The sequence below is a fragment of the Trachurus japonicus genome, chromosome 21, assembly GCF_045865225.1.
Source record: "Trachurus japonicus isolate A0001 chromosome 21, Traja_1.0".
Classification (NCBI taxonomy): domain Eukaryota; kingdom Metazoa; phylum Chordata; class Actinopteri; order Carangiformes; family Carangidae; genus Trachurus; species Trachurus japonicus.
In genome coordinates, this window is record NC_140927.1 from 23,179,368 (window position 1) to 23,191,962 (window position 12,595).

Below are 12,595 nucleotides of genomic sequence, written 5' to 3' on the forward strand. Positions count from 1 at the left end.
AGGAATGTGGTGAAATCAATTGAAGTATAAATGTCCATTTATTTAATCTTCTTTTTTTTCTTTTACATACACAAGAGCCATAATACACAATTCTAGTCGTTTGTTTTTATTTTTATTTGTTTCATGTGTTTACTCAGTCAACAGTGTAACAACAAAACACTGAAGTCTTATTGTTATTTTTGGGTTTTTGTTGTGGTACGTGTTGTTGGCTAAACATTTTTACACCGTGAACCAAAGTAATTGCAGTATCTGAATTCATCCAAGGCGTTTGAAAGGGAATATACAAAAATACCAAATATAGTCTGTGTTTGTGTAATTGGTGTATGGGTGTGCCATTCAGCTCTCACACTTAAGCCTTGCTTCCTCTTTTGCCCCCTCTTCCTTATGTGTGCATGTACATACAACATGAAGTACACACTATTTGTTATTAATTTCTGCCTTACTGATGATTGTGTAAACAGTGATTCACTATTATAAAAAAAAAAATTGGTAGCCGTAGTAAAAGCAGAGGGATTTATCAACACTTAATTTATGGAGGTGGGATTAGCCACACTATTTTTAAAAAAAAAATAGTTTTGATGCTGTTGGTCAAGTGTAAATCAGGTCCTCGTGTCGTAGTTTTGAAATTGCATCACAGTGTACTGCTTTGTCTGCATCCTGTTTATTGCAAAGAGGAAAGAGAGAGAGAGAGAAAGCCTGAGACAGTTCAAAAGAAGTAGTAAATATCTGGAGAGGTCAAAAATGAATTTGATGAAGCAAAATGAGTAGTAATATTGAGTTGTAATGATAATTGTGCTCAATTTAAGTATTTCACCAGACACATTTTGGACACTGGTGTGTTTAGAGGGATGACAGCAGTGTCGTTGGTCTTGGGGGAATCATGATGTGGTCCACACTTTTCACTGGAAATGGTGAGAAAAAAAAAAAAGGCTTCAAGTGTTAGTAAATATTTGAGGAGCTGCACAGCCATTTTGAAAGACATGATTTCAGAAACTGATTCAAAACGGCACCTGAATCATATTGATCATTACTTTACATCTTATATGATTGTATGTGGTGTGCAGCAGTGTAAAAATGACTTGCAGACCACTTGCATATCTGACTGGTCGTCCTGTGAAACGGGGTTATTCAGTTGTCGATCCCAGGTATGTGTTTTCACGAGTTTTCTCTAATTCATTTGACATGATATGGCAACAGCTTCCAGGGAATCCCAGTCACTCTTCTTCTCGTGCTCCTGCTGGACGTTGTTCACCGGGTGTGCAAATGTAACAGGTTTTTCGAGGATTAACACATACCATTACAGTAGTGTGTTTGCAACAGAGCATTACTCCATAGGTAGCATCTCTCTTTCATAACGAACAATATAACTATGCACCACCTCGTCAGCTGTTTTAGGCTTTCACACTCTCTAAGTATGATAGCTGAATTCCAAAAATATAATTTTATATCCCGTTATTTATGTGTCCTCACTCCTCACCATCAATGGCTTTGTTACAATGGAAGAACTGGTTTTGTATTAGACTTAAATGCGGTAGAGATATGCAGTTAAACAAGTTGTCACATCTCCTAAAGTGGTGACATTTGTTAACATAGAATATTTTGTGGTGCCTGTGTTGTCTTACCAAACACATCACAACAAAGACTTGAGTAGCTGAACACCTGGTGTTTATCTGACTTAAATTTTTTACAAGGTATGGACTTGTAATTACCCAGGGAAATATTGTTGCACATTGCATCTGCATTAATATTCACTGTATCCCAGACTGATGGCTGAATATACTCTGAAAATAGTATAAATTGGTGGTGTCTAAATTGTCATGGCTGATAAACTGGGCTGTTGTGTGCAGATATTTAACTTGGAGTCATTTCCTTCCGTGCTCCAATGACTAAAGATAGAAAGCATCATGGACATAATGAGAAACTCATATTTGCATGGCTCTTTTCAAGTGGATAGATGCCGTTGCCATTCAGCCTTTTTTTTTTTTTTTTTTCCCACAGCTCAGGACGTCATAGCAGATCTCCCTTTTGGTTTTGTGCTTGTAAAAAGGCAGAGGAGGGCTGTGTAGCACAGGCTAGAAGAGGCCAGCCCAGACCACTTGATCCAAGGAGGTGATGGGCTGTCATGTCCATGTCCTTGTTCCCGATGGGGTGTAGGAGGTTACTTGACCCTCAACCTCGGGGTCAGGTGACTCTTTGAGGCCATTGTGTGGGGAGCAAATGTTGCAGGAATGGGTTAAAAAGGCTGAGCAGTGAAGGTGACATGTCCGGGCATGCTTCCTTAAAGGAAAGCAAGAGAAATAGGGAGAGGTTAGAGTCATTGATGTGAACAATTCCTCTTTGGCTTGTTAAAAAAAATTATCAGTTGAGGAAAGTGCACAACTTACCTGGTTAGTTCCTTTGTGTATGCATGCTGAGTAATTTATTAGCATGAACAAGGTAAAATGGTTGTCATGACAGCTTCAGTTTAATTCAGTACTGTCTGGGCGTCTAGGTAAATGAGCTGAAAGAGGATGTTCACATGACATAAAAGACAGAAATGATGTGCCGAATTATCTGTGTAAGAGTCCAAGTAAGTTTGTGTTGTGTGTTCTTCTTTTGTGTTGCATAAATACAGTGTGTGTGTGTGTGTGTGTGGAGGGAGGGTGTGAGGCTATAATTGTAATATTTTTTTTTATTGTCAATTTATCTTTTCTCCTCTTATATAAATCTACTGATTCATTGGTCAGCCCATTCATATCTTAAACATTTCTTATTTTGTCTCAACAGCTAAAACAGGTGACTCAGTTCATAAAAATAGCTGAAAAAGCTGAAACCAGCAGATGTTGGCTTTTTGCTTCTTTTTTTTTGCCGGGCACATAATTTTTTTCTAGCTCCTGTTTCCATAGTTGTCTTTGTTGCCCCCTCTTTTTTTTGCCAGAAAATGTGGACCTTGACAGGAGATGTGGAGGCTCTTTGAGCCCATAGCATACACTCAGAGATCTGACAATAGCAGCTTACCCCCCTGATGTGAAGTTGTGAACTAACCACAGTAAAACATGTGGTGGCTGATGTATCAAATGCCCTGAGTGTATTTGGTTGACTCCAGTTTTGAAAATGTTCCCCCATTAAGTCCCCTGCACCAAGTTACCAGCGTGGGTTGTTGGGTAACTTTTTTATTTTATTTTATTTTCCATTTTTTAAATAATAATTTGTCATTTAGACATTGCACCTGTGCAAATGGTGTATTTTTGAGAGTCTAGGTATAATCTGTAAAATTGTCTCCCAGTGTAAACTATAAACTGTTTCTTGAGGAAGTGCTTCACTTTCATACTAAATTAGTTTGTACCATGTTTTTTCCATGCTATGGTTGTAGACATTTTTTTTCATGTTGTGGCATAAATGTCATGCGTAATTAAAGGTCTGGCCTCCAACTCCCCAATTTAAAAAAGCACTGCTCTCACTAGTCCTTGCTGTCTTCCCACCCTCCTGCTACTGCTAAGTGTGTCTGACTGTAGACAACATTTGTTGCACCTGTGTTTCTCATCTTTGTTTACCTAACAAATTCCAGCTGTAATCATCAATGTTCTTCACCAAGAATTACATGTATTATGCCTTGAGTTAGAAAGATGAGAGACTTCTTTTATTCCAAGTATCACTAATGCACAATATGCATGTTAGAACTGCAGAGGCCCACACGCTTTATTATCACTTCCTCCTTGCTTGCACAAAGATTTAGTTAACATGAGAAACAAATATTATCTGTGATGAAGCCTCTGTGCAGAGATGAACATGCAGTAGGTAAAGATGGCAATGGATGTCAAGCTGATGAAACATCTAGGCCTAGGTATGGTACATGTTATGTCAGCAGTCATGCAGTTTTAACATTTTCTAAACTACAGTATATACCTCAGGATTTTTAGATTGACAGCTGACCTTTGCTTAAACAACAGATAAGATGTGCAATCAGTTAACAGTTTTTGTGTGTGTGTGTGTGTTTTTTTCGGACAAGTTTTGTAATGTAATTTAGAGCAAGGACCAAATTGCTGAATGCCTTTTGGCATTTGTGTGGGACACTGACATCTAGAGTAAACAGGAAAACAGCCCAGTTCATAATATAATCCCCTCCCAGTGTTTACCTTCTGACTTTTAATTGTGACTTATTAGAAATTAGATTTTAGTATAGATGGCTTTTTTTCTTTCTTTTTTTTTGCTGTTATGTGCTAAAATGGTGCATGGCTAATGCAAACCAACATTTTCCCCCTATTAGTGTTGTAGCATCATACTACAACACAATATTTAGAATCAGCAAGTGCAGTCTTCTAAAAGCTGTACAGGTTTGCAATATTTGCTTCTGGCAAACACAGGCTTTTTTTTTTTTTTTTTTTTTTAAACATCCCACATTGTATTATTGTTTATACTTTAAGTGCTGTAACATGTAATGTTGAGTTGTATATAAGAAAAGGAGTCTGCACAAATGCTTTGACTATTGTGCATTACGCCCCTGAACACTGGGATGATCTGATCCGAAGTGGTCAGCTCTGTGTACATCACCTCACACCTGGCGTTAACATGCGTCTGAAGTGACCACCCCACCCTCACCCCTACCCACCCCCTCCTTCTGTATAGAAATACACCAGTGCATCGTTTCTGTTGAAGTATTGGCCGCACACCCTGTTAGACAGTTCAACAGCCACACGGGTCCGTTGTCTGTGTGTGCGTGTGACGAGAGGCTAAGTGAGCACGGGGGTGTAGCTGTTGGTGTTGATATTGTGGGATGGCCGTCACAAATAATTTAGTGTATGAGAAAAACACCTGGAAGTGTAAAAATGTTTTAAACACGACTGGGACCAATCGCACTGAGATGGAGGACGTTAGTTGATTAGGTGCACATCTGCATGTAGGGATGGGATGGTTGGGATTGTCGACAATAAGTGTGTTAATCCCAGGTCTGACCAGTCAAGTGGGAGGGGTCCTAATGTCAAAGCATTCAAAGAGAACTGCGTGCTTCAAGTGTTGTGGGAAAGCCCATTACCATCTTAACATGACAATGCCACAGTGCGTTATGCAAGCTCTATAAATAAATGTTTTTCTGATCTGGGGAAGAACTTATCTTGTGGCGTTGCAGCAGAGAGACTTGACCTATCCCTCTGCATCGGTGTCCAGCCACACCTTGTGGTGGTTACAAAGGTTTAAAATCTCATCTGCAGCCATTGCAGGCTCCAAAATGTTATGAAAAGTTTTCACAGAGTGAAAGTGGACAGTTTCGTATCAATATCTCAAGATTTTAAAATAAGTCTCATAAGTGTAATATTCTGGCATCCACATACGGTACTTTTATCTGCATGGTGCACTTGGATTATTAACACTGGTCAATTGCAGTTAATTATGAGTTTTGACAGGCTGACCTCAAAATTAAATTAACATGTACTCTCTTTTTCTGTGTGTGTGTTTCAGATGGAGAGCCTCCTTGCCTGCTTTCTGCTTTCCGAGTGGACAGGTGACTTCAATCTGCAAAAGATGCTGACGATCATCGGAGCTTCCCTTTTTTTTGGGGGTAGATAAACGATAGCTGATAAGTCTGTAGTACCCATCCCAACCTATGGTACCGAGCCGGCGGCGCGGTGGTAGCCCTGGAAGATGAAGAGAGTGTAAAAAACAAACAACAACACAGTAGATGAGAAGAGCTGGCAGTGGAGGAGACCCAAGACTGCACTTCTGGCGATGCTGTAGCAGCACGGAATGGTTTGTGGGTTACACAGAGATGCAGGCCATACTGTGCTGCAGCAGTAAAGCCTGAGTATAAACACACTATCGCTCTTTGCATATACGCTGTAGTCTCCATTGTCATTCATTGTTAATGTGACACAGTCAGCTGTTTCCCCCTCATAATAAAGAAGTTACCCTCCTCCTCCTCCTCCTCGTCCTCACGCACCGGTCGCTTTACTGTAGCAGCACGTAAATATTGGAGTTAAGACTTAACTGAAGTCTCCAGTATTGATCGTGCTGCTGAAGCAAAGCTGACCACTCACAACCCGCCGTGGACCCGGTCCGAACCCGGTGCCGTCGGACAGCGACTCTGCTCCCTCACAGGTACATTGTTTCAGATTTAAAGTTGACCTTCACTTCAATACGATCTTGTTTTGCTAGTTAAAATGTGAACACAGCATCTTTTTTTTTGTTTTTTCTTTCACGTTTTTACTGCTATGTCTGCACACTGAGAAAAATAATAATAATAAAAAAAAAAATTCAAATTCGGATTTGTCTGTAATGTGTTTTGAACATGACGAAACGAAAAAACCCGTGCCTTTACAAGTCCTATACATTAGGTTTCTTGTGAAGTGTTTTAGTTTCGCTGACACTGAAAATAAATAGATAACGTGGCTTTACGTGGGACCGCCATCTACAGAGAAGAGAGAAACTGTGGCCTGCGTGGCCTTGATGCAGCGCTACTGGGATGGCCGGCCTGTGCAGCAGTGAGCCCCTGACGCAGACAGATTTGCTGCGGATTAAAATCATTACAGTGGTTTTATTGTAGACTGTACGCTTGAATTCTTCATGAAACATAAAAATGCATTTATTTTCAAAGTCTCTCTCTATTTTTTATTTTATTTTATGAGACCGATCCCTTTTCTTACAGGCCCGATTGAACGTCTTTTGGTATAGATGTGTTTTCCTCGCTCGAAATGACGCAGTCATTTTAAATTGCACATTTTGTCGGTTTTATGCAAACAGACCCACTATGTTATATTCTGGACGGTGCAACTACAGATCATATGTTTTCCTGCGACTGCTTAAAGACTCCATTTTAAACGCATTTGAACGCACCTCTGGACCAGGACATCCGACTGATAAAATAATCCCAAATCAGACGTGCCTAATAAAAATGACTACATGCATGTTGTCTGATATGGGCCTTTGGAATAACGTGACAACAGTTGGTAAATCGCTGGTTTGTGTATTAAAGAAAAAAAAATCCACTGCAAGCTGCAGGTGAACTCCTAGTGTAAAATAAAACCAAGTCATACAGAGCAGATATTTGCTTTTTGATGAAAATATATGAAATAAAACGTGTTATATAACGTGTTAGTGAAGTGATTACATTTTACACTGTGACCTGACATTTTTCTGATAGTTCAGGCTCAGTGTTTTTTTTTTTTCCCTCCTTCAGTCCACACTGAACAAACTGATGTTACATCGGTTTTCTTCGACCTGGCCATATGGGCCTTTTTAATGCTTATTATGCATTTTTAACACGTGTATGTGCAACTACAATTATGGATTAACGAAAAGGCCTAACTAAAACGCGTAATTTGGCAAAGGTTCTTTTTTTTAAGATATAAAAAAAAGATTTGCAGTTCTGAAAATGGAAAACACATTTACATCAAAAATATATTTTTTAACATCCGTGCGTTTTGTTTTTATGTTGAAGAAAATACGGCTGAATACAATATTACGGATTATTTTATAACGCCGTGGCTACAAATTAGACTCAGAAAATGCATTTTCTCCAAGTGTGTGTGTGTTGAGTGAGTGTGTGTGTGTGTGTGTGTGTTAATAGCATCAAAGTGAGCTATCAATAATTCTGTAAATTAGTAAATTCTCATATCATCTGCCATTTAAATCTGAAGGATGGTGGATTATTATTATTATTTTTTGCGAATTTATAAAAGCTGCTGACTCTGCACACACAGCACATCAAAATGTGGAAGCAGTCCTGATCAAGTGTTGCCTGGATTTCCACATTTTGTTTTACACCTGATCAGCCTCATGTTATTGCGACTGTGACTTTTTTGTTTTATATATGCATTTTTAACAGCTTTTATGTAAAGTCGTGCATATTTTAAATATCTGTAAAAGTGCCAAATTATACACTCTATAGCAGTCACCGATAGGATTTGATAGCGCTTGTGTTACCATCTGAAACAATATTTCCAAAACAACATAAAAAAAAATAATTTATGTGTAAATTCACTATTATAACATGAGGATATTATATTGACAAAGCGGTTATTTTAAAGAAAGAGGCATTAGCTGAAATCGCCATCACACGCTCAGACCTGCAGTGTAACAAGCCTGTGAGAGGTCGGGACCGGATCAAACACAGATAAATATTAATCACTTATTTGGTCATTTAGGCACTTACACTGATTGTATAGATGGTGACATGAAGTTTCTTTTTGATTCACCCTCACCACAGGCCCACATCTGATTTAAGTGAGTCACCACGCCGCCCTATAGCCTACTGAGCATTTCTCAGAAAAATCTCAGTTTTACACCTTTATTCAGGGTATTTGCCTTGAATTGTATCGAGTTAAACGTTTGTTTTATGCTATAATTAAATTTGCGTGCTGTCACAATTAAAATATTAATGTGGTGTGGCACTTATTTATTTTTATTTCCATCCCATATTTGCCTGGCAACAGAAGGCTATATATATGTACCAGCGTGTCATGACGTAGGCTACATCCTGAATTATGGCCAGTGCTGCTGACATCACGGATTCACTTTGTGGTCTGATCTGTGGATGTTTTTAAAGTCGTTGATCTGTACTTTCTTCAACGTGCACACGCTCAGGAGAATACAGAAAAGGTTACATGGTCAAATGCACAAGTCATTGTCCGTTTTGCCCTGACCTATTTTAAGGCAGATCATAGTTGGTGCTGAGCCAAAGATTTCACTGAGCAAGCCCCAAATTTAGAATAATTTAGTCCGTAAAATTGCATTTTCATTTTGGGTTTACAGGGAACTCCTCTTCCAAATTCAGATGCAGGGTGGAAACTATACTGTACTTGTTTTAATTTGACAGCCTGCACATGTTTGACTTTGACTTTATAGACCGGAACAAGTAGTGTAACGAACGAGTCCTCGTGAAGCTCCGCTGGTCAGTTTTGTGTAGAAACTATAAGTGACGGCCTGTGCAGCACGCAGCGTGACAATCACCTATAGTCTCACACACATACGGCTCTTTATCACTGATAGAGGAAATGCAGTTGTCAGGGTTTTTTTTTTCTTCAAGGTTTCATGAGACATCACAACACCACGGGGCCGTGTGCTTTCGTACCTCTCACGCTGTGTCTGCAGCCTGCTGAATTTTTCACACGGGCCCTGTTATGCAACGTGTGTAACCTTGAAGAGGTTGCAGCATCACTGTGGTGCGGACGCGCTCTGTGGGGAAAAGGCCATAGATTACACTGTACACTTGTTTAATTCCCCACTTGCATGGTTCAACTGTCTTTCCTCTGCTTAAAATCGTATTTTGATTTGGCATATAACACTAAATAAATAAATAAATAAATAAATAAAAAAGCATAGTAGAAAAAACAAACATGGATGTGTCTTATTCTCAGTTTTATTTATCAAGATCATCTTGGAGAAGTATAAAAGTGTCATTGTCTTAAGAAGAGTAAAGGTCGCACATTTGAGAAAAGAAATGTGATTTAGTGTCTATTCTATGTAAATGAAGGCTACAACCTCTGGATGAAGGAGAGATTATGTTTGATACCGTGGCTTCAGAGAGGTTGAGCAAAAAAAAGAGAGCAAACGACACAACAGACATTTGGTTAACACGTGTTTCTATATATATATATGCACACTCAGGTGCATATCTGTCGTTAGTAGTTGTGCATCTCACGGGTCACTTGGAAAACAAATGGTAGCTGTGAGTGCATGAGATGCCACAGGCTAGTAATTAAAACAACTTACAACTGCCAATAAAACTGACAGTAGAGTCAATTAAGTGCACGATGCATTCCTGGCCTGCGCCCATTAAACTTGTGCACATGTCAGTCATTTCCCGCAGGTACACACCAGTGTGGCTGCAGTGCGAGGAAACTGTAGTGAAAAGTGAATCAATCTGCGAGGTGATGTAGGCTGTGAGGTGGTGAGGCTGCAGCAGATGCACGGCTGACAGCAGCAGCAGCAGACTCATAGTAACTAAGGCGATCCAGCGGGGGGCTGCCTGCATCCGCGATCCCCCCACCCTATAGGAGCCGTTCTCGTGGGGCACCGAGATCTTGTCCACGTCTCTGAGCCTCAACGAATCCCACTTTTTCACATCGAAATTGCGCACCAGGGGGCCGACGTCCATCTCCTTCCGAGAGGGCAGCGGAGTCTCCCTGAGGACCGTCAGCCTCTCGCGGAACTCCTGCATCTGCTGCAGGAAGCACAGGGGGTCCGAGACGCTCCTGAACGACTCCGCGATGCTGAGCGCCAGCCGCTGCTCCTCCAGCGCCGCGCTCAGCTTGGTGATCTCCGGGTCGTACGCCTGCATCACCACCAGCTTCACCGTCTCGAAGTCGGACAGGATCTCGTTCTTTTTGCACTCGAGGGCGCTGATGAGTTTGTCGAAGTAGTCTGTTACCTTCTCCGCGTCCTTGGTCACCGACTGCAGAGCCCTTTTCTTACTGGTCTGTAGTGTCTCCAGGCAGGACAGGGTGTCTGCGCTCTGCCAGCTCTCCACCCCGTGCAGCAGCTCTTCAAACGCCTCCTTCTCGCGCTCGTACGCCTCCTCCAGGGAGCAGAATTTATGCCCTTTGTGGTCATCTGTTGTTGCGCAAAAGCCACAAATGAGCTTTAAGTCCGTGGCGCAAAATATGTTGAGAGGCTGGTCGCAGTGTTGTTTACAAGCAGACATCTTAGGCATCACCCTTATTTTGCCGTACTTCTCCACTATGCTGCGCAGGGAGTAGTTGATCTGCAGGCTGTTGGCGCCGTTGTGAGGGGTCTCTTTGCGGCATGTGGGGCATTTGAAAGGTGTCCTGTAAGCCGGACCTCGGTTTCCTTCCAAGAGTCCCTCCAAGCATTTCTTGCAAAAGCTGTGTGAGCACAGCAAGACCCGCGGGTCCTCGAAGAGACCGCAGCAGATCGGGCAGGTGAGTTCCTCTTCGAGCTGCTCCATGGGATTCTGTAAACACATTTATCCAAGGCGTCAAAAAAACACGTTGCCTAAAAAACACCAAATAAATCAACACTTCATAAAACTGGGGTGCTACTGAACACGCACTCACACTCTGAGGTGCTGCCACGCACGGGAGCGGTGGCAATAAATGACACACGGGAAATGCTGTAGCATCGCAAAAAGGATACAGGTTTGTTTTTTTGTTGCAGTCAGGTTCCAGCTGTGTCTGGAGGAGTATTCCCATCTTGAAAGTGAAACTGACTTGCAGCGGTGTACCCGCGCAAAAAGCTGCCAGGCGCTGTGCCAAAGGCTCCGAGTGCCAATCTAATGTTAAGTAACATCCTGCGTTTGATGCCTCGCTCTCCCTTTCTCTGTAACCAGCTGGATGTTGTAAGGAACTTGAAAGCGCGTCGTGGAAAACCAAAGCTGAATACAAAGTCGAAATCAATAATAACTTATATAACATGCATAAACGTTGTTGTTGTTGTTTTTTCCCCCCTTCTTCTTTTCCTGGCTTTGTATTACAGAGCAGCAGGACGCTCGCTTGGTTAGCTGTGATGAATCCTAAATTAACCGCCGCCTAAACCAATCCAATGCGACAAATTAGCGACAAACAGGGTTCACGTTTGCGTTGCTCCTGTTGGCAAGGTACTGAAGGAGGGCTGTGACAGATTTTGCAAGCGCATAGTAACATGCAACTACTGGACCAAAAGAATCACTCACCAGCTGCTGAGACGCACAGTGCAACGCAATCATGGCGCTTGTTGCTGTGCAGACTTCGCCCTTTCCGGGTGCGGAGTTAACTGTTTCGGCGACGCACAGAAATATAACACGCGCTCATTTCTCTACATTCGCGCACCCGTACACATGCGATAACGTGACACGTTGCTACCAATATGAAAGCTATTGATATTTCGATTTTTTCCCACAGCTTTATTGTGGTTATTGCGGGTGTTTACGTTTTCGTCCCTGCAGGGCAACTTGCAGAGGATCCCTGCCAGTCGGATGGGGGGAGGGGCTGTTGCTATGCAAAACATTACAGCGTGAAAAACTGTCAACTAGGTTTTAGTCCCAGCTCGGCATCACACAGGCTTTTATATAGCCTATATATAAATAAAAAAAACTGCCCTACTTTAGTCACTCGCGTGGGCACTTGTCAATATATGCATGTGTAAACAGTCAACACGATAAAGGCGCGTTACGTGAATGCATCAACTTTAATAATGCTGTGTCGTTAACTGGATAAAACAAGTGGTAAGATTAGATTTGAGAGCGAGCAGAAACTGAAAGAGACTGGATGAGAGAAACACTAACAACACCGCTGACTTTCTGCATCAGCCACTTCTGATAGCTGCTGCTGCTGCTGCTGCTGCTGCTGCTCTTCGCTTATCAGTTTATAATTACAATTTCAGCACCCGTTGCACCCACCATTAAACATTTGATAATCCGCCCGAAACTCACTCACTCGCTGCTCACTTGTGATTATGTAACTTCGATATCCAATAGTTACTTAGTCACGTGTAGAAATTTTGACCTTGATTTTCTTCCCTTGTTTCCATGCCATCAGGAGCAACTGCCTATCTTAGCCACTGTGATTGGATACAGTGGGGTAGCGGGGGCTTACGCAGTTCCCGCTCCGGCCGCGGCGTGGCGCTGTTGTCCGATGAGGAGACGCTGACGGTTTTTTTTTTTAACGTCAAACTGCTCTTTGGCTTCTTC

At 41.7% G+C, this 12,595-nt stretch overlaps 1 protein-coding gene and 1 long non-coding RNA gene across 5 annotated transcripts; both read right to left on the bottom strand.

Moving 5' to 3' along the window:
- Positions 1-483: 483 nt before the first annotated feature.
- On the bottom strand, positions 484-3,862 carry LOC146965267 (uncharacterized). The gene is made up of 2 exons (XR_015034664.1): positions 2,385-3,862; positions 484-2,277 (listed from the first exon to the last, which is right to left on the bottom strand). It is a non-coding gene; the product is annotated as an uncharacterized LOC146965267 (long non-coding RNA).
- A 5,457-nt stretch (positions 3,863-9,319) lies between these two features.
- trim13 (tripartite motif containing 13) lies at positions 9,320-12,482 on the bottom strand. Of its 4 annotated transcripts, none has more exons than XM_085766189.1 (2): positions 12,411-12,482; positions 9,320-10,882 (listed from the first exon to the last, which is right to left on the bottom strand). In XM_085766189.1, the coding sequence occupies exons 1-2, from the start codon at positions 12,438-12,440 to the stop codon at positions 9,668-9,670; spliced, it is 1,245 nt and encodes a 414-aa protein (XP_085622315.1). In that variant the 5' UTR covers positions 12,441-12,482; the 3' UTR covers positions 9,320-9,667. The 4 variants fall into 4 exon arrangements, with proteins under 4 accessions (XP_085622315.1, XP_085622316.1, XP_085622314.1 ...); XM_085766190.1 differs by having other exon boundaries at positions 12,342-12,459; XM_085766188.1 differs by lacking the exon at positions 12,411-12,482 and adding an exon at positions 11,600-11,882.
- Between the last annotated feature and the right edge of the window lie 113 nt (positions 12,483-12,595).